The 22685-nt window shown below is 34.1% G+C and overlaps 1 protein-coding gene and 1 pseudogene across 1 annotated transcript; both read left to right on the top strand.

Moving 5' to 3' along the window:
* The first annotated feature begins 3811 nt into the window (after positions 1–3811).
* Positions 3812–12174, top strand: LOC143544501 (mediator of RNA polymerase II transcription subunit 14-like). Its single transcript, XM_077036597.1, has 8 exons — positions 3812–4337; positions 5825–6910; positions 7038–7123; positions 7396–7570; positions 7643–8369; positions 9056–10026; positions 10105–11114; positions 11186–12174. The coding sequence occupies exons 1-8, from the start codon at positions 4128–4130 to the stop codon at positions 11976–11978; spliced, it is 5058 nt and encodes a 1685-aa protein (XP_076892712.1). The 5' UTR covers positions 3812–4127; the 3' UTR covers positions 11979–12174.
* A 5423-nt stretch (positions 12175–17597) lies between these two features.
* On the top strand, positions 17598–21486 carry LOC143544491 (heavy metal-associated isoprenylated plant protein 35-like; annotated as a pseudogene).
* The last annotated feature ends 1199 nt before the right edge of the window (positions 21487–22685 follow it).

Raw genomic sequence — 22685 nt, 5'->3', positions numbered from 1 at the left:
AGAGTGAGAAATTAATCTTGATCTCTAATTAGGTTTGATCTAAGGTTAATAATGAAAGTGACAATCTTGTAATTATTACTTTTCCTCATTTAATGGATTTTAATATCAGAAGGGTATTTTAATACTTGTTTAGATAGAGATTATGAAATGCACATGTAATAATTATCTCCTCTTTTTTTCTCCTATATCATCTCTTAGTATTAAAAATTTTGCTGGAACCAATTATTGTTATGTTTTTCTTAAAGTGTAGAACTAATTTTGCTAGTGTATGAATGAGTTTTGTTATCCCTAAAAAAACATACTTATGATTGAATTACTTATTGTTATGTTTTCCTTAAAGTGCAGAACTATGGTGTATGAATGAGTTTTGTTATTTTACAAAGTTATGGTAGTTAGTGTAAGAACATCATGTTTTCGTGTAGGTTTGAATTATAAATTGTATATAGCTAGTACCTTTTGTGGTTGTATATAGTTACATTATATAGTAGACATTATGATATCTATACTGTATATAATGATAATGAGGGAAAGATATTTCATTATTTTTCAAAATAGTTACAAGAATGCCCTTTAACTTTAATCATATTTTGCAAATTCAAGAAATAATTATAACTATGGTCCTTTATCTTTTAACTATTTATTCTTCATAATTTCATTTTTAACCCAAATACCCCAACGATTTTTAAACAGTTATAACTTTTTCACACGTTAATATTATTTTTTTAAAAATTGCACCATAAAAACGAGCATTTAATTCTCTTTAATTTGAGTATGATATTGTCATAGTTTCTTTTCTGTTAATTTTTTTTACATATAGCCGTTTGTCGTCCGGTTTTAATGGTCTTAAATTAAACCATGAGCCAAGCCAATTATTAACGGCTTTTGGTCGGCAAATCTGAAGCTAAACCGTTGAAAATTACCCAACAAAATCCATTAACAATGGTTAGGTTCCGTTTCGTTTGTACTTCGATATTAAAATAAGTTTAAAATAAGAACTATGAATCTACATGTACCAATAAATGGTTTCACAGTTACAAACGAAACGAGGAACACCCATAAATCTATAATGTAATTACCAATGTTCGTATTCCCCGCTACATTGCGCTGGCATCCGTCTAGTTTTATAAATGTAGGAATAACAATATTATGGTGTAGGAATAACTAAGTTACGTACTTACGTTATGCTAAAACACTAAAATAGAAGTATATATATACACTTCTTTAACAAAAATTGTTAATAATTTAATAATCTCATCAATCATCATATGATGATAAAAAACCTTGGAAAGGTTGTAGGTTAATAACCACTTTTACAAAAGGAGTTCAACTAGTCTAACACGAGGCTTATTAACATGATCAAGCGTGTAGAACGTTGTTTAACCACTAAGCAATCTCTTAAATTATGAAGTAGAACTATCAATTGACTTATAAAATTCACAATCAGTGTTTTATAATCTTCTGAAGTTAGTGAGGGCAATCAATAGAGTTTTGGTAGTCATCATCCCATTTTCAGTTGTAAACCATATATCATACCTGATCTTATACCGTTGAGTACCCAATTACTCATTACCCATGTGGTTTGTGGCTTTCTTCGTATGACACTGAGTTATAAACATGTATAGTTTATGGCTCTTACTCCTCTTAGCAATCACAATGCATGCCAAGTTATAAACCACATCTTACGTGTGGTCTCATACCGTTGTGTGCATGTTGCACATCACTTGTCTAGCTTGTATGTTTATCATGGAGTATATGGGATCGCAATTTTATAAACTTATGTTGCTAAAGTTTACCCGTCAAGATTCCCACTACTAGAAATCTTATCTCAAATTCATCTTAACCACTTAAAATACCATACTACTTCAAGTTTCCAATGAACTAAAAAATGCTACTTATTATTTTTTTAAAGATTATATAAAATATTATTTTTGATGTGTGTAAACAAGTATGCAATTAGTTTTGGATAATTGAGCACCATAGTTAGTATAAACCCACTATTTAGTAATCGCATACTATATTTGGCACGAGCAAATGCTTTAGGTTTCATGTTTCTTATTTTTTGTTTTTTATTTAAATTCGGGCGTAAAGAGTAAGATGTAAATGAACCCCTTTCATTGTTCTAAACTATTGTTATACCTGGCGTGTTGCACCGGACAAGTTGGTAAAACTCAGGTGTTGGTAAAACCCAAGTATTGTAGGTCCCGGCTTTGAGGTAGTAAGTCGATATGAATTCGGTCAGTTTTGATTATGTGCGCTATGGTATCGGAACTAAAACAAAAGATAAAACAAAAACAATTTAAAAACTGAGGTTGACCAATGGGGTGGCGTCGACCAGTAAAGCTCGGCATTGATAAACCCCGAGCGTTTTCAAATCCGGGCGTTGAGGCAATGGGTCTACACAAATTTAAAATTGGTCGGTCTTCGTCACGTTCGTTACAGTGCCAGAACTAAAAAAATAACAAAAATAAAAACACAACTAATATTCGGTCTGTTTTCGCTAATGTAGCATTACTAAAACAAAATGCGGTGATTGTACGCACCAAAGTTAATGTATTGAAAGACAAATCATTCTAACATATATAAAAAGATAAAATAACACACTTAAAAAATGAAACTCACATTTGGGGCATCAACCAAGGTTACAACCGGTACAAACACTTACACATACCAACCAAACCATTCAGACAACACCAGTTTATCTACTAAGTATCAAAACCATTACTATATATAAAAAAATATAAATAGCACATTTTGTAACATAAAAATTCTCAATTATACTAATCATGCTAATTAGATAATTATTGAAATATTTCATCATGAAAAAAACCCAATTTATATTTCAAAAGTAATTAATTAATATCAAAATTACAAAAGTTGTTATTAGAGACCGGATATAAATCTAACGCTGTTGGAGCATGTTAGCAGTCCCTCACTTAGTAGGTTTGAAAATGAATCAAGTGTTCATCGAATAGTTCGTAAACTATTTGACGGGAAGTCCGTTTATGTTCAGTTGTTTAATAAATGAACAAGCACGACGAGAAATTTTGTACGATTAGTTAAATAAACAAACATGAATAGAGACCCATCCGTTCAATTGTGTTCGTGAACGTTCAATAATGTGTTTATAAGCTTTCGTTCATGTTCGCTTGTGTATGTCGTTCATGAAAGTTTTTTGTACATTTATTTTTTGCATTTAAACATATTCTATTCTTTAATTTATTACACTAACATAAAATATGAAACCATATTCCCACATTTTTTTTGCAATGCTTCCATTTCATTTCTCATTATTCACATTGATAAATACATCAACCTCAATTTCAATGCTTTTCTTATTTTATTTGTGTTCTTGAACACATTCATTTCCTTAATAATGAACACATACATAAAATCTTATTCGGTAAGTGTTCACGAACCGTTCGTAAACATATTATTTTCTTAACAAACAAACACGACAAGGTCTTGTCAGTGTTTTCGTTTGCAACCCTAGGTCAACGCACGAGGCATTGGAACCACTCCATGACGGGAAAAGCAAGCCACATCGACAATGGAGACACAAATCGCCTCAAAACGTTGTCCTCTGTAACACGACTCCACCCTCCACACCTTAGACGCTCTCTCCGGCACGATGTACCTCTCGAAAAACTCCCCCAAAACATTGCCTCATTGACGCTTCACCGTCCACGCCACTACACATGCCCTAATATTGTAAAATTTGAAAAGATTAAGGGAAATATACTTTGGCAAATATTTATAAACGAAGGTAGTTTTTATAAAATATTACCTTTTGACCTTGAGTCCTTTATATATATATATATTATTACACACACACACATTCTCTAAAAAAAAGGATTACCACCACTTAAACGACGCCGGAGCACACAAGATTCGCGGCGGAAGCAGACACAAAACGACGCCGGATTGGCTGAATCCGCCGGAGCCAGCAACCACGTGTACACTCTTCTCCGATCGGTGCCACCGTGGACCGATGACGCAATTAAAAACCGGAAACAGATACGATTCGTTCCGCTAATTACAAGCCCTAATTATATTACGTATTCACTGAACCATTGAAAGTTGTGTAATAATCGGTGTACGGACACAGTTAGTTAATTAGACATATAATAATGGCGGAATTAGGTCAGGAATCGGTGGAGTTTTCGACACTGGTGAATCGAGCTGCGGAGGAGTCGTATCTGAATCTGAAGGAGTTGGTGGAGAAGTCGAAAGGCGCCGAGATGTCGGATTCGGAGAAGAAGATTAGTATACTTAAGTATCTTGTCAAAACTCAGCAAAGGATGCTCAGACTCAATGTGCTTGCTCAGTGGTGCCAACAGGTTTATAACCTAATTTTATTATTATTATTATTATTATTATTATTATTATTATTATTCATGTTTAGTTTTCATTTGTTTAATTTGTTTGACCTCTTAACCATTAAGCTTCAAAATGATGCTGAATGAAAATTATTCGGTTTATTTGATCCGTTAACTAGAAAAAACTATCCGGCCCTTTCATTATATGTCCAACTACAGCGTATAATTATGTTCGATAACTTTGATGCGAATACGTCTTAGTTCACACTTGTGTAAGTAACGAAAAACATTTTCCTTTTATAATGCAAATGCTAACAAGAATATTACAGATAATACAAATAATAATAATAATAATAATAATAATAATAATAACTGGGCTTGGATCAAATCAAGTTAAATTAACGTGCTATCTGTGTGAATCAACTGGTGTAATTAAATACACAACATAGTGTAATTATACTGCAGTGTATTTACATAATTACACTACTTGATTCGCACAGTTAGCGCGCTTTTGTTAGTTTGTACGTTAACTTTCCCCATAATAATGCATGAGTAGGGAACTGTGAAAAAAGATAATCATAAAAGAAAAGAAATAAAATAATTGATAGTCATTTCTAGATTGCTATTGAAAGCAAGATCTACAAAACAAACTAATATCAATATGCAAGCTTAGAGCAGTAATGAAGTTAGTCGTTTTTTTGGCGTAAAAAGAATAAAACTGGAAAAGCTAAGATTCGGGCTTGCGCATTATTGAATGCAGGGCAGAGCTAACGGATATAGAATAAGTAAATATAATATATGTTATATCTATTATACTTTTCTTTTTTAAAAAAGCGAGGCCTGAAAAATTCGGGGGCCTAAAGCCCTAGCTTTACTTGCTTACCTTGTTGGGCCGGCCCTGCCTTCACCACCAATTACCACCGCATTGAAGTAATCAGCAGTTACTGGCTCAAAGTCTTTTAACTATGCGGACCTCTTACTGAGTTAGCACTTACTGGTGGTGCAGAGATTGCCAGACAGTCCCTTAACACTCAAAAACATTATTGAACAAGCATAAACGTACAAAAACGAACATAAGTTAGCATTCACGAATACAAACTATCGTGGATGGTCATGATGATTTTTTTTCCACTAAAAAATAACCAAGTAAATACGTATATATCTATGTATGTATGTGTGTGATTTAAATGAGCCCCTTGTATGTTTATATTTATATATATAACTACCATTTATATATTAAAATTAAGCAAGTAAACATAAACGGACGGACGTAAATAAATGAATGTCCATAAATGGAGATTCACTAGCATAAATGAATGAACAAAACATGTTTTCATGTTTGTTCATTTAATTAAATGAACAAAAAATTTTGCTTGTGTTTGTTCTTTTATACAATAAATGAACATAAATGAACTTTCCGTCGAACAGTTTTTTGAAAGTTTAGTTCGTTTATGAGCCTAGTAACTACAAACATATTTTTTTAAATAATACTGCCTTCTGATATGCAGGTACCACTGATACAATATTGTCAGCAGCTTGCATCAACCTTATCAAGCCATGAAACATGTTTCACTCAAGCTGCGGATTCGATGTTTTTCATGCATGAGGGACTACAACAGGCTCGTGCTCCAATTTATGATGTTCCATCTGCCGTTGAAATTCTTCTTACTGGCACTTACGAACGGTTGCCAAAGTGCACAGAGGAAGTAGGTATTCAAAGCGCTTTAACTGAAAAACAACGAAAACCTGTGCTTAAGAAGCTTGATACTTTAGTGAGGTCGAAGTTACTTGAAACCACACTTCCAAAAGAGTTCTCTGAGGTCAAGATCTTTGATGGTACAGTAAATCTTTGTGTTCCAGGAGAGTTTAAGGTGTTGCTAACACTCGGTTACCGTGGACACTTGTCTATGTGGAGAATATTGCATTTGGAAATATTAGTTGGTGAAAAAGGTGGTCTAGTGAAGCTTGAAGAAACGAGACGGTTTGTTCTTGGAGACGATTTAGAACGCAGAATGGCTGCTTCTGAAAATCCTTTTGCAATTTTATATTCTATTTTACATGAGTTTTGCGTAGCTCTTATCATGGACACTGTGATAAGACAAGTTAGAGAACTTAAGGCTGGTAGATGGAAAGATGCTATTCGGTTTGAGCTTATATCTGATGGTAGTTCAGGTCAAGGTCAAAGTAGTGCTGCTGGTTCTATGCAAACGGGCCAAGATGGAGAAACTGATTCTGGAGGTTTAAGGACACCTGGATTAAAGATTCTTTACTGGCTGGATTTTGATAAAAACATTGGAACATCAGACTCAGTATCATGTCCTTTTATCAAGATTGAACCAGGGCCGGATCTGCAAATTAAGTGCATCCACAGTTCATTTGTCATCGATCCTGTAACTAACAGGGAGGCAGAATTGTCTATTGACCAAAGCTGTATTGATGTTGAGAAACTGCTATTAAGAGCTATATGTTGTAATAAGTACACACGCCTCCTTGAAATTTATAAAGAACTGGGGCAAAAAAGTCACAGCTGTAGAGCTGGGGATGATGTTATACTTCACCGACCAGTTGATCAAACTGGCGCTGATTACAATAAGGTAAGTGTCGCGGGTTTGATTATAAGAACTTTAATCTGTATAACGTATACCATGGTTTCATTTTTTTATCGCTTATTAGTTTATTTTGGTGGTGCATCATGTTGTTCTGCTTGATTTCTATCTGCAGGATGACAATTTGGATTCTGAAGGGCAGGAAGTGTTACGGATGCGTGCCTATGGCTCATCATTTTTTACACTTGGAATAAATATAAGGTCTTACTCCAACTCATGGATATATATTAATGCTCATTGATGATTTAATTTTTAAATGTGATTGACAAGTTGACTAAGTTCACTTGGCTGACTGTGCCACGTAAGTAGTGATTGTTTGGCAGTTTATTTACAAGTATAAAAAAATCTTGTTCCACAAGGCTATAATAGTATACCTTATGAGTTGATTTAGCTATTTAAAAAGCTATTATTCTACAATATTTAAAAAGAACAAACTTCTGGATGTTTGAACTCCTTTCCTTTATGAAATGAAGGACGGGGCGATTTCTTCTTCATTCATCAAAAAATACAATTTCATCTTCAGCATTAAGAGAATGCGAGGAAGCACTAAACCAGGGAAGTATGACTGCAGCTGAAGCATATATAAGCTTGAGAAGCAAGAGTTTATTGCATTTGTTTGCATGCATTGGGAGGTTTTTAGGCCTTCAAGTAAGAACATCTGTTCTAGAAATCTTGAAATATATGAAGATTGAATGTATTATCTAAAAGGTTGCATTGCAGGTGTATGAACACAACTTTTCTCCAGTGAAGGTTCCAAAACACGCCTTAAATGGTTCCAATATGCTTCTTATGGGATTTCCTGAGTGTGGGAGCTCTTATTTTCTGCTGATGCAACTTGAAGACGACTTTAAACCTCTTTTTAAGTTGCTGGAAACCCATGCAGATCCATCAGGAAAAGCCGAATCATCTGTAACTCGCATTAAAAGTGTTGACATTAGTCAAATGCATCTGCTTGAAGGCGAACCCAATTTGAGCCTTCTTGATTATAATCCCCTAACATCCTCTGAAAATGATTCGGGCCCTAGTCGGGCTTCTGACCACGGTCTTCTTTCTGATTTGACCGTTCAAGGCTCTGGTCTATCTGGTTTTTCTTCACTAGTGGATGAAATCTTTGAGCTAGAAAAGCGATCCTCTGTATCTGCATTTTCTACCCAGAGTTACAATAATATTGATAATTTTGTGAACCTTACAAGTGCAGGCTCAAATTGGAATAGTTCATTGTATCCTGTGAGTAACAATTACAAGGGTAGGGTACCATCTGCTTCCACCAGTTCAACCACTTCTAGAAGTACAACCATGAAGAAACTGCCGGCTTCAAAATCTGATCAGGATTTGACTTCTAGATCACCGCATTCTGCTGAAGTTGGTTCTTATATCACTGGTGGCACTCGAGTTTCTGCATCAAGTGCAAGAGGAAATACTTACAGAAATTCGGTTTCAACTCCAGGTGGGTCATTTTAAGTTTCTGGATCTACCATTTTTAATTTTTACATAAAACTAGGGAAGGCAATATCAATGCATTCATTTATGAACATATTTATTTGGGTTATATTTTTCTCCTTTATTGGTTGAATGGGTACATTTAGAAGATTAGCTTAGTAATAGGAAACAGATCTAAAGTCGGCTGAAGTGTATTTTAATGCATAAAACCTTCTAAACCATCTTATATAAAGATTTGGTTTATTGTTGAAGAAATATAATTATTGTTTTTTTGTGTGCATAAAATACCAATGTCATTGTCCTATTTTACAGTTTTAGTCACTGCACTTTTTTTGTGTGGACGCACATGGCCACATAGGTCATCAAATGATGACTTTGTTGTGCCGTTTTGGCTATTATTATGCTAAAAACCGACTGTCAAAAAGGTAGTTTTTTTATATAAGATTTAATCGTCTAGAATGTTTAGATTGATGTATAATGTTAAGTTTATCAAAATGTTAAATTTGCTACATTACAAATGACCCAAAAAGGCACATGACATCATCTTGTGAGTTGTGACGACTCAAACAAGATAGATGCCGCCTTTAGTTATAGCTAAAAGCATAGTTATTTTCACCCATGATATTTAATTTACTTACAATATCAGCGATGAATTTGATCTCACAGCTTAAACTAGTTGCTCCTTTTTTTTAGCCCCAGCACCAGATTCTTCTATGAATCAAGCCCCGAGAGAAAACGGATCAAGAAAACGCACATTATTGGACGTATTAGATTTACTTCCATCCCTCAGATCCTCGGACATCCTTGAACGATCTTCAAAAAGAAGAAAACTCACTAATGCAATTCCTACACAAAATCAGTTAGCCAATGTCAGTAATATTGAAAAATACAGATTTGTGAATCGTATAGCAGAAGCAAATAAAGGAGATGCACCGTCAAGTATATATGTGTCAGCTCTTTTGCATGTGATCAGACACTGTTCACTCTGCATCAAACATGCTCGGTTGACTAGTCAAATGGATGCACTCCACATCCCATATGCCGAAGAAATTGGTCTAAGAACAGCTTCATCAAACATATGGTTTAAACTCCCATTTGCAAGAAACGACACTTGGGAACACATATGTTTAAGGCTTGGTAAAAAACCTGGAAGCATGTATTGGGATGTGAAAATTAGTGACCAGCATTTCAATGACTTGTTTGAGCTTCAAAAGGGAAGCACTAATACTGCATGGGGATCTAATGTCAGGATTGCTAATGCATCTGATATAGATTCTCATATTCGTTATGATGCTGATGGTGTTGTTTTGACTTACAATTCTGTCGAAGCCGACAGTATTAAGAAACTGGTGGCAGATATTCAACGGTTATCTAATGCCCGGACATTTGCTTTAGGAATGAGGAAATTACTGGTTGCTAGATCTGATGACAAAACAGAAGAAAATCAACCCAAAGGTGTAAACAGTAGTTTAGAAGCGGGTGATAAATACTCTGAACAGATGAGGAAGGCGTTTAAAATTGAGGCTGTTGGGTTAATGAGTTTATGGTTTAGTTTTGGCTCAGGGGTTTCAGGGGTTCTGGCTCGTTTTGTTGTTGAATGGGAATCTGGTAAAAGTGGTTGTACAATGCATGTGTCACCTGACCAACTTTGGCCTCATACCAAGGTATGTTTTGAACTCTTAACCTTTCTTTATTATCATGTTTAAAACCGTGAATGATTGATTATAATTATGTATTTTCAGTTTCTAGAAGATTTTATTAACGGGACGGAAGTTTCATCTCTTTTGGACTGCATTCGTCTGACTGCAGGACCCTTGCACGCTCTTGCTGTTGCAACACGTCCTGCAAGGGCTGCACCGGTTCCCGCGGTTCCTGGTGCTGGTCCATCAGGCCCGGCTGTATCAAAAGCAAACGTATATGGGCAGATGTCAAATGGTTCAAACCCGAATGTTGGTCACAGCTCTAGCCCTGGTCCTGGTGGAAACCCAGGTGCATCTGCCATGTTAACAGCTGCTACCTTGGCTAGTCGAAGTGGTCCGGGAATTGTTCCAAGTTCACTGTTGCCAATTGATGTCTCGTTTGTTCTTCGTGGCCCGTATTGGATTCGGATAATATACCGGAAATATTTCGCAGTTGACATGAGATGTTTTGCCGGTGATCAAGTCTGGTTGCAACCCGCAACACCGCCGAAAGGCGGTCCTACAGTTGGCGGTTCATTACCTTGTCCGCAGTTTCGGCCCTTCATCATGGAACATGTGGCTCAGGAGTTGAACGGGTTAGACCCTAATTTTGCTGGCGGTCAACCGTCAGTTGGACCAACTAATTCCAACAATTCGGCTGCATCACCCGGTCCACAAATCTCAGCCACCAATGGCACCCGGGCGGGCCCTACTGGAATGTCTCGTCCAGGAAACCAGCCCGTTGGATTTAACCGTTCTATGAGTGCCATGTCAGCATCACCAAATGCACTTATGGTACGTAGAGCTACTGGTGCAGTTCCTGCTCATGTTAGAGGAGAGCTGAATACCGCCATTATCGGGCTTGGAGATGATGGTGGTTATGGTGGCGGTTGGGTTCCTCTTGTTGCCCTTAAAAAGGTTCTTAGGGGCATTCTGAAATACCTTGGTGTATTATGGCTATTTGCACAATTACCAGATCTTTTGAAGGAGATCCTTGGATCAATTCTAAAAGAAAATGAAGGTGCACTTTTGAATTTGGATCAGGAGCAGCCTGCCTTGCGCTTCTTTGTCGGGTAAGACTAGAGTTTGAATCGACTCGTATCCGTTTAACCCATTTCTTGTAGTAACCAAGTTTTTCTTGCAGGGGATATGTATTTGCTGTTAGTGTTCACAGAGTTCAACTTCTTCTCCAAGTTCTTAGTGTAAAACGGTTCAACGCTTCACAGCAACAGCCAAACAATTCGCTATCGGGCCAAGATGAATTAACTCAATCTGAAATAAGTGAAATATGTGACTACTTTAGCCGTCGGGTCGCATCTGAACCGTACGACGCGTCTCGGGTTGCATCTTTCATCACTCTTCTCACATTACCCATTTCCGTGTTAAGAGAATTCTTAAAGTTAATAGCATGGAAAAAGAGTCTAGCTCAGGCCCAAGGCGGCGATGTCCCGCCAGCTCAACGGTCACGAATCGAGTTATGCCTTGAAAATCATACAGGTTTGGATGGGAATTCAGAAAACTCTTCAGCTTCCAAAAGTAATATTCATTATGACCGCCCTCACAACGCTGTTGACTTTGGGTTGACCGTAGTTCTTGATCCTGCACACATACCTCACATTAACGCTGCTGGCGGTGCTGCGTGGTTGCCGTACTGTGTTTCCGTGAGGTTGAAATACTCGTTTGGTGAAAACCCTAATGTGTGTTTTCTTGGAATGGAAGGCAGCCATGGTGGGCGGTCATGCTGGCTTCGGGTTGAAGATTGGGAAGCTTGTAAACAGAGAGTGATTCGGACTGTGGATATGAACGGGTCTACAGGTGGAGACGCGAACCAAGGACGGTTGAGAATGGTGGCGGATAATGTGCAAAGAACACTACACATGTGTCTCCAAGGGCTGCGTACCGGTGGCGGTGTTGGTGGAGGTAGCAGCAATACTTGACTTGTGGTTTCTTATACAAGAATATAGTGAGTTGAGAGTTGGTGGTTTGTATTTGTAATCTATCTGTAGGATGATTACATGTGTTTTTAGGGTAACAGTAGACTAAAGTTTTCCCTTTGTATAGGAACTGTTTAAATTATCAGTTTGTATAAACATTTTGCCTTTGTTTGAACAATAACAAATAGTACTTAGAGTGCCTTCATGTTAAAGGCAGTCCCGGTTTTGTCGGTTTTGATGAAAGATATGACCAAACGAATCGGTTGTTTTGACAGTTTGAACCGATTTTTTTTTATCGAAACGCATTTTGTTTTAGAAGTTTTATAACGATGCATGTTGGCGTTTTGTAATACGTTTGGGGTTCCACAATAACTTTGCAACCCATCAATCTGTTTTTTATTTCGAGTGGAAACTTCCTAGATGCATTTGGATTGCTCTCACTCAAACACGTTGCACGTTTAACTGAAGAGACATCATTTCATCCACAACTATTGCACTCAAAATAGGTGATATTTAAGGCTGCGATTCCTTAAGGCCAAATTTATCTTTTTGTACCCTATTAGGAGTCATTGTACTCGATCAATGAGGTTTGTCACACGATTGTAAATAGAACAAAACATATGTAGCTTTGGTACAATCAGTAACGTCTAATCCCTTAGTAGCCGTCCACTTTGTTCACACACATTAACAAACAAATTTGCTTTCGCTTGCTCGACTTGAAACTTTTCAGTAAGTGGGTATCGGCGGGTAGAAATCAAGTATGAGACATGGTCGTACAACTATTTCCTAGATATGCAACCAAACAAATAGCACACTTAATCAAATGATTTTTTCAAGAATTCCAACAATAAGTGATCATATATTGTTACCATTAACTTGCATTCATGTATTAAAAAAAATTAAGTCCTGTGAGTTGAGTGAAGACTCACTCTTGACAAGTATATGGGCAAAGAAATATAAAGAGAGCATCTAATGTCACTTTTCTGTATCGCATTTATATATATATATATATATATATATATGGGTGAGATCAAGAGAGAACTCCTTTTAATGAGAGAACTAGAGAACTCCTCTTAACACCCTTGATTTTAAATAATCAAAGGCTAAAAAAAGCAAGGGAAAAAAGAAAAAAAAAGTGGGGGATTTTAATGAACAAGGGCAAAATTGTCACTAACTTTCTTCTGTTTCATCTCAACTCCTGTTCCTTTCTATCCTGTCGTTCGTCTTTTTCTATCAATCTAGGGTTTCACTTGCAGATCATCGTTTTGGCTACACAATCAAGTGAATCGACCGCGATATCAAGCACATATACTAAGAGATACCATCAGGTAAACGAGCGTAATAGCTAATTTCACATATTCTATGATTCGATTAGGGGTATTAGATGAAAATCACGCCGATTGTCCTTGCTTCTGTTTTTTTTTTCCTATAATCGAAGAACAAAATAACGTATGATGGCATACAAAAGTCATGAACAATGCTTATGTGACATCAGTTCACCTATATTGATTATTCGTCGAATATTACATATATGTAATACAGGTATAGTTTACAGTTTTTTATTAGTTATATTACATATGTGTAGTGTTTAATGTAGTAATGTTAATGTAATTTTATTCGTTTAGTTATAATATGTATGTGTAAATGAACTTTTTTTAGTTATATTTATATACAATTGTTCAATTTTGGTGTGTATCTAATTATAATATGCTTAATTTATTGATTCATTTGGGATGCCCTCAAACTGTTCGATGAAATGTCTAGATGAATACATTTTTGGTAATCACATGTTTGATCAATTACTTTGTATAAAATTACTACTTCAAGCTACTTATACTTTAGGGTAAAACATATTGAATAATCTAATTATGGCCAGAGTTGTACGGTTCAGTTGCTAGTAATTGAAATATCTCGTTGTAAAACTTATTCGCCATTAATTTCTTGAGAATATGCAGCAGCATGGCAAAGGAGATGCTAGCAACACATCACCAGAATCTCAACTCAATTAAATCATCAAAAATTGTTGGTTTTCTTCTAATTCAATTCTTTGTATTCGTTAATTTTAAATACTCGATAGATATGTTGTTCTCTCAGTTTGTTCAACCTTATTAGTTTGATTATGTGAATACCGTCTAAATTGTGATACATGCATTTAAATCATGTTATTTTTGGGTTGATCCTATAGTATAATGTGTTACATATATGTTACTATTGTGTCATATATAAATTGTAATTGTTTGCTTTAATTTGTAATTATGCTATGAAAAATATAAAGCAAAGATAAAAACAAATTGTGGTGCTGCAAAAAAAAAATATATGCATTAATATTGTATAACGTATGTGTAGTACTAGAGTAGGCATATTACACTGAAATCACCTTCTATAGTTTGTGCTTTTTTTAATGTTTAATCAAATAATGCATATATGCAATACATTTATAAGCATGTTATAATGCATATACACAATACATGTTATATGCTTATTTACGTATAGGCATATGAGTTATGTTATCTACATATATGAATTATTGTTATAAGTTGTATTACATATATGCAGTTATAAGATATAACATGCATATGAATGTTATATGTTGTATTACATATGTGCAGCTATAAGATATTACATACATATAAACTATCTTGTATTACATGTATGCAGTTCTAAAATATCACATGCATATGAAATATGTTGTATTACATTTATGCATTACTATTATGGGATTTTTATGATCATATGTTGTAGGTTGGATTTGGAATGAGTTTACTTGGTGTTGGTGTAACAACAGGTATAAAGACACGATACTATGAGCTATGAGTAATATAATTGTTTGGATTGCAGCCTGTGATTGTAAGTAGCTACTGCAAAATTGACATTACAGTTAGCTGAATCGTTGCTTGGGTCCTATGGAGGTATGATTGTGTCTTTGATATGACGTGGACGATTGTTATTAAGATTTACAGTTGGATTTATTGTTGGGTCGGGTGTAAAAGTCGGACTAATATGCACAATTTTTTGACATGGGTGCACAAAATCCAGACTTGAGTAATGATTTAAGTGTTAAAGGCTTGTTATTGCTCTTTGTTAAGCTCTATATATTTGCAGTGATGTTGAATTCGTTTAATTCCTTATGATAATAAAATTTTCAATTGTTGGCAGGTAAATAATAGCTCTTGGTTATGCTTGAAGCCTAGAAACAGATTAGTTTTGGTAGGTTTGGTATCCTTACAAGATTTTATCTAAAGTGTTGGATATGAAGCCTGGTAATTGGATGCTGCAGATGGATTGTGTTGGTATTTGCAGTTGAATGACGTATCAAAGAATATGTCTTGCTGCTACAACATGAAGACTTCAAGTATTGATGGCTGAAGTTATTATCATTTTGTTTGTGTATTGGTTTGTTATAACTGTTGTGGGTTGGTTTCTTTCTTTAGTTTTGGTTATGGTCTTGGTTGGTTATTTAGGCTTAATGTTTGTTTGGATTTGGGGCAAGTTGTCAAATTTGTTTGAGATAGTGGCGTTTAGGCTGGTCAACTTTGGTTTTTTTATGATTTTTTTTGTTGGTGAGCGTCCTTATTTCGGGACTCCAAAGGCATTAATTGTAATGTTTTTTTTCTAGTATAGTTTATTGAAGGGGTCGTTTTTATTAAAAAATGCAAGAAAAAAAACATAAACGGAAGATCCAACAATGGCACCAATTAAACGGGCATGTTTTTAGTACGCTTATCTTCTTATTGTATATGATAGGATTTGTGTATCAGTTGTTAGAGTGTGTGATGGAATTTCAATATAAATGTTATGGTATATTTACGTGATGGTGTTAACTGATGTATGAAATTTGTAGCTGACTATTATGTTTAAAACAAAAAAATGTATTAATATTATAAAATATTGTTGTAGTGTTTATATATGTAATGTTAATATATTACATATATGCAATAGTGACGTATTACATATATGCAACACATATATTTAGTGCTGATGTGTTGAAAGTAGTATTGTTAGTGTAATTGTACATGTTTAGTTATACATCATACATGTGTAATATGTTTGAACCAAACAATGTTAGAGCAACCGCATTTATTTATTGGTAATACATATATGTAGTGAATAAAAATTATGATTATAATGTTAATGCAAGATTTGTTTAAGCATGCTACATATATGCAGTATTACCATGTTTCCATTGTGTCTATTATTTATAATATTATTATATGATTGTAATAATTGTATTGCATACACAGAGTGCTACTGTAATACATATATGCAGTACCATTGTATTACAAATATGTAATACTACTGTATTACATATAAACGCAAAGTGTTTAGTTTACAAACGGGTGACGAAGATAATACATTAAAGAAACCAATAAAAAGAAAATAGAATTCATAACCAATGTATATTTCTGGTAAAAATATTTATACAAAAAGTACTCATTAACAATCGAGCACGTCTATTTCGTGGTCTTGGTATCAGGTTAATATGCTTGATTCAACGCCCAATTTATATGTACGCTCGTTACTTGACGATGTAGAATTTGCGATATCGTGCAGTATCTCAGCTAAAGGGATGATGGCAATCGGTAATTTTTGTATCCGGGAACAAAATTTTACCTGTATAATGCTCGAACAACAACCAACATACCAAATATCAATAGTATGATCATAAGTCAACTCCAAAACTGCATAATACAATGTTTGAATAGTCAATAAACTGCATATATTACACATCCGTTGTAAAAAAGTAGATAGTACACATATGTAATACTCGGTATTATGTATCACACACCCTGTCCAATATTTCTAATCCATGTATACAATCCATGTATTAATACACGTATGTAATACATGTACTACACGTATGTAATACATGTATTAAACCTTGTAAAACCTAATCCATCAATTAGGACTCTGTTTTCCTAATTTTTGGCATAAATGATAATTAACATTCATTTATCTACTAATAATGTCGTAACTCATGATTGATCAAATAAACTATCAAACTAATACATGAAACGAGCAGAATATGAATCAATTTGTTGATTAAAAACATAGAATTTCGAATTGAAATACCTGCAATTGACAGATTAAACGACCGATTTAATCACTGATTAGGGTTCGAAACAATCGAGTAGTCATGATTTGTGATTTGCAAGTGTTAGTTTCTATAGAAGGAGGTTTGTATTGAGATTATTGTACAAGGAGGCTGAAGTATACGTCGTCGAACAGGGAAGCGCTAATTTTCCCCCTTTATTTGAGCAATTTACAATTATAACCCTAGAATTAGGAGTTCCTTAGTTCTCTCTCTAAATAAGAGTTCTCTCTTGATCCTTCCCCTATATATATATATATATGGTTGATATCATTTAAGAACTCTAAAAAAGTTAAGAACTCTTAGGAACCCTTAAAAGCCAAACAATTTTTTAATTTTTTTTATATATTAACATTATTTAAGAGTAGTTTTGTCATATTTTATATAAAAAAATTAGATTGCGTATATTAATCACAAGTTTACATATATGTAAAATTTGTGTACAAACAAATTTACATATGTGTAAAACAAAACATAGATATATATATAAAAACTAATTTTCAAAATTGTAATCGTAGATATAGATATAGAAAATGATAAAACTACTCTCAAAGAACGTTAACATACACAAATTTTTATAAGGTGCTGTCATTATATTACACTAACTTGTATTTATATGTATATATATAGATGTATATATCAACTCTTTTGCATGTTAATATTGTTGCAGACATGTGTTCTCAAAGTGTCCATTCACTGTGTTGGCTGCAAACGCAAAGAGAGTCCTCCAATCCATTCAAGGTCCTTTCTTTTCTTACATCATACTCACCAACTTTTTTTCATCTAATAATAAGAACACCAACAAAATGAACATTTTCACTGACAAAATAATACACTTATCTTTTATAAAAATATCATTTGACATTTTTTTTTGCTTTTAGTTAAGAACTTGTACTTTTAGCCACGAATGCAACACATTTTGACATGGCTCAATAGATTTCCTAGCTTCTGGCGAAAGAGAATGGATATGTTGTGCCAGATGGAAATGTGTTGCCCCAAGGTAAAAATATGTTGTATTAGATGACACTTGTTATTGATTCTATACGAGAAAAAAAAAGCCAAAAGGATATTTTTATCAAATTCATTGGTTAAAAACTTAAGACAACCATTTTAATGATTTTTCATATAAAAAATTAAACAAGTTTGGGATTGATTTATCAACATGTTTATATTGGTTTTGCAGGTGCGTATACCATTGATATTGATTCAAAGCAACACAAAGTTACTATACCAGGTGACATTGAAGTGAATTTACTTGTAAAGAAGCTGATCAAAACCGGAATACATGCCGAAAAGTGGCCGGAAAACCCCAACAAAAAAGAAAAGCCACCCACCGCCGACGACAACAAGGAGAGGGAAAAAGGTTCCGAAAGCAGTGAAAACGACAACGATGAAGAAAACAACAACAATTATAATCCAACTGATCAAAATAATAAACCCGGTGGTCCATCGGTGAAGTTTGCCCGTGTGCCGGATAATACTCCGGCTCCAGCGGGTGATCAAACAGCCGGTGGTAAAAAAAAGAAAAAGAAAAGAAAGAAAATGAGTGCAGGTGCAAAGGCTTCTGGTGGACCAGCAGACACGGGAACGGTAGCCCCGGATGTGGGGGCTACTCAAGTGCCACTCAGCCCTCCACGTGGCCACTCGTATCCAATGCCTGCTGGTCCAGCTTATGTTACGAGTTATAGTGAGTGTCACACCCCGATCAAAGGCGGCGGAACATGCCGGGGTGCAACGATTGCTCATAAGCGCATGACACTATTTAAAGCGACAATATTTAACAAACTCATTTCATTTCACATCATCGAAAATGTCACATAACTCAAATACAACAAAATATAACAAATCAAATATTGTTCAGTTTTGCTAATATCCTAACGGTATTTGTGACGTTTTCTTCACCGAACTCCATAATCAACCTAGATGCAAACCTGTAACATTTCATAAAATAAAGTTTATCAACACAAAGGTTGGTGAGCAATTCATAAGTTTGAACAATAGATATATAGTATGAAAAGCCACAAAACTAGTATACAAAACCATAAATAATAGCTATAAACTTGGATAAATAGTTATCGCTAACAAGTTAGCGACACCCAACTATAAGGGGTTGCCAAATAGTTTAGGATTTTATAGTTATCGTTAATTGCATAACGTTAACGACACCTTGCCATGAGGGGTTGCCAAATGGTCTAGGATTTATAGTTCCACCATCCAAAAGCAATAAACACATAGTCAAATAAGCATAGAACACCAAATCGAGCAATTATTCAAGTAAGGTATACAACAACGTTTGTGGTTTAAGACCCCAAGTATAAAACATTTAGTTTAGATAAGTTGAAATGTCACCCCCAAAATAAAAGATAGAAAACGGGGTATGAAGTTACTCACATTCAAGTAATAAACTTGAAAGATTGATTATTTGGAGATTTGCCGGAACGACGAGTTTAACGTATGAAGCCTAAATAAAAGAAAGTCTTGGATTTAGAAAGGTTGTCTTGAAGATCTTTAAATAAAATAATTGTTGCAAAAACTAATCAATTAAAGTTCAAGGTTTAAAATGTAACTATTTAAGAATTTATAATAATAACCCTTTTAAAAAATGTAAGTTTGCTCAAAACCGGGTTAAAGTATCTAACCTTAATATTTACTTAACCAATGTTAAGTAATAATGTGTGGAAAATGCTAAAATGCAAGTTCCATTAGGCTAAAGATACTAAAACGGGTTTTTAACGAGTGTTCGGGTTGTCGGTTCGGGTCTTGACAAATGGTCAAACCCAAAGTCAACTTTCCAAAATATTAATTGTTATGAGATAACTCATTAAAACATACTAACACTTAACCAAGTATGTAGATCTATTGTTTAGAACTAACAACGCACGTTAAGCGAGTGTTCGGTTTTGTCGGTCCAAGCTATGTTATGAGATTAAGTTGGATCCAACTATTCCAAGTACTTAAGAAAATAATTAAAATCAGTTTGTAAACTATTTTTTTAAAGAAATATACAAGTCTTGATAACTAAAAACACACTTGTGTGTCTTAAGCGAGTAAAAGTCGGTATAGTTCGGTCTCCATCTCACAAATAGTTCATAGATGGTTTCTACATGCCCAAATATCATAGAACTTGTATATTGGTTTATAAATGAAGAAAACTTAAATTTTACAACAAAAAAGTTAACTACAAGTCTTTTAAGCAAAAGTTTCGGTTTAGTTCGGTTTCCATCTCCCAACGAGTTCATAGATGGATTCCATATGCTTAATATCAAAGAACTTGTAAAAATGATTTTTGAAACTCAATCTAGCAATAAACATGTTTAAACAACTATTTTAACAAAACTAGTAAACAAAAGTTCGGTTTCCGGTTTGGACTAGTTTCGGTTAAACCGAGGTTAGTCTTATACAAACCCATACCATGGAACTTGTAAATAAGATGAACAAACTAAAGAGTTAGAAGTTAGTCATAAGAGATATGTATAATAAGTTATGTGTGTGTAAATACATATCAAGAACACGAAGTCCTCCATGAAGCATTGCCTTATGACATTCGAAACTTAACCAACCAAAGTCGGTGAAGTAACAAATAAAGGAAACAAGGGGTGTGTATTATATATATGTTGTACCACCATATTCAAGAGTTAGTAATGTTAGATGAACAAGTTAGAATGAAAGACTATAGTTAGTTTGACTTGAGAAGTCAAAACTTCAAGAATACATAAGAAATAACAACCTTGAATCTATGGAGTTTGAGAGAGTTTTTGGAGATGTAGCAAGAGTAAAATGAAGAAGACGGGTGTGTATATATAGGGAAGGAGTGAAGGGTTGGGTATAAAGATTCTTTTATGGTTTGCATAAAAATGGGTATGTTTAAATGGTCAAACAATGCATAATATAAAAAAAATATATTTTATATATTTTATATTTTAAATGACAAGATCCAATATTTTATATATTTGAAATGTTCGGGTTACAAACGGGTCGGGTTTACATAACAAAAGTGACCCGAAATTGACGAATGTCACAGTGAGACGCACCCCAGTGGTAATGGTGGGCTAGTGTACTATATTCCTCCGGCCCAGTACACTTATGATTATCCAGAGAATGTTTATGACTCTGTAATGTTATCTTGTTCGTCAGATACATTTGAGATGCTTAGTGATGAAAATCCGTACGGGTGTTTTGTCATGTAATTATGTAAGGTTGTTGTTTGTTTGAATTTCATGATCAGGACATTTTGGACTCTTGTTTTTACTATTCATGGTAACAACTATATTGTTTTTGTTAATATGTTATAGATAGTGTCATTGTGAGGCCTTATATGATACAATGGTGGTGTATTCACTTAATGAAAAACATGTTTAAATTCGCATCAACCATTCATTACATGAAATACATGTTTAAATTCCCATTGTATGCACGTATACACTCATTTATAACTTTTTTATCGTGTATCATGCATCAATAGAAACGTATTTCATGTTGATAATATCCAATTCATGCATATATATATATATAAGCATTGCTTATTTATGTAATTTTTCGTGTAAATGACCACATAAAGTTTAGACAAATCTAAAAATCAGTTTAATAGCATGAAGTTTAGACAAATCTGATAATCAATATAAAAACTTAATATACATTTACAGACAAATATATCAGCATGAATCGTTTGTATTTTTATCATAAACATATCGAAGCTCTATACAATCAAAGGATCAATCATGATAGTGTTGTTGTGCAACACACTATCAACTTATCAAAATAAACCCGTGTAATGACCTAATAAAGTAATTACTTTAGACTTAATTTAGTGTTCTAAATTCTAATTCAGTCATGATAGTGCGTTCAATTAATTTTCTATTTCAGTCTACTGCTAATTAATGAAAAATTGTATGTTTAATATATGTATCTCAAAATTGTATCGCTGCCATGTTTCATAATTTTAAACGTCGAAGAACATATTAACGTAATATCGATGAAAATATATATACAATCATATAAAATATAAAAGTGGTTTTACTAAAAGTAAAAATGTATATACATAATTCATGGTATATTATCTTAACTTTACAGATTAGGTTAGGGTAACCTTAACAGATATATTTATTACACAAGTGAAATGAAATTATCAGAAATAGTATATCCAATATTTTACAAGTTTAAAATCCCACTTCTAAACACCTTTTTACATAAACAATAAAATATTCCATTTTCCTAAACTAATATTTAAAATAATAAGCTTTAATATTGTTTTAAATTAATTTGAAAGCATAGATTTAGGGGGCACAATGCTCCACATTTGCACTTTAACGTACTTTCCTTTGTTAAGTAGTGACAAAATTTCTTTTATTCGTTTAATTATATATGTCTTATCTAACTATCTATATAATTGCCTACCATAAAATCTTATATGTCGCTCTCAGGTTGTTCCCCTCATTCTCTAAAGTCACTAGATTACTTGATTTAAATGGAAGCTTCTCATGCATTTGACCCGAATTCATGGGTATAAGTCTTACCAAACCCAGATAGTCTTTAAATGGGTTATAACATCTCATATATTTATGAAACTTTCATAATCAAACAATAATTTTTGCGGGTCATGGGTCTCACCAAATCCGGATAAC

The sequence above is a fragment of the Bidens hawaiensis genome, unplaced genomic scaffold, assembly GCF_021521415.1.
Source record: "Bidens hawaiensis isolate Kalapana, Puna unplaced genomic scaffold, B.hawaiensis_p1.1 tig00013584_1, whole genome shotgun sequence".
Lineage (NCBI taxonomy): Eukaryota > Viridiplantae > Streptophyta > Magnoliopsida > Asterales > Asteraceae > Bidens > Bidens hawaiensis.
This window is presented reverse-complemented; position numbering and strand designations above follow the sequence as displayed.

Excerpts from the sequence above, each read along its gene's own strand:
- LOC143544501 (XM_077036597.1), top strand. The coding sequence starts at position 4,128 with ATGGCGGAATTAGGTCAGGAATCGGTGGAGTTTTCGACACTGGTGAAT. Across the intron at positions 8,370-9,055 it reads AAATTCGGTTTCAACTCCAG|CCCCAGCACCAGATTCTTCT; the intron begins GTGGGTCATTTT and ends CCTTTTTTTTAG. Across the intron at positions 10,027-10,104 it reads AACTTTGGCCTCATACCAAG|TTTCTAGAAGATTTTATTAA; the intron begins GTATGTTTTGAA and ends ATGTATTTTCAG.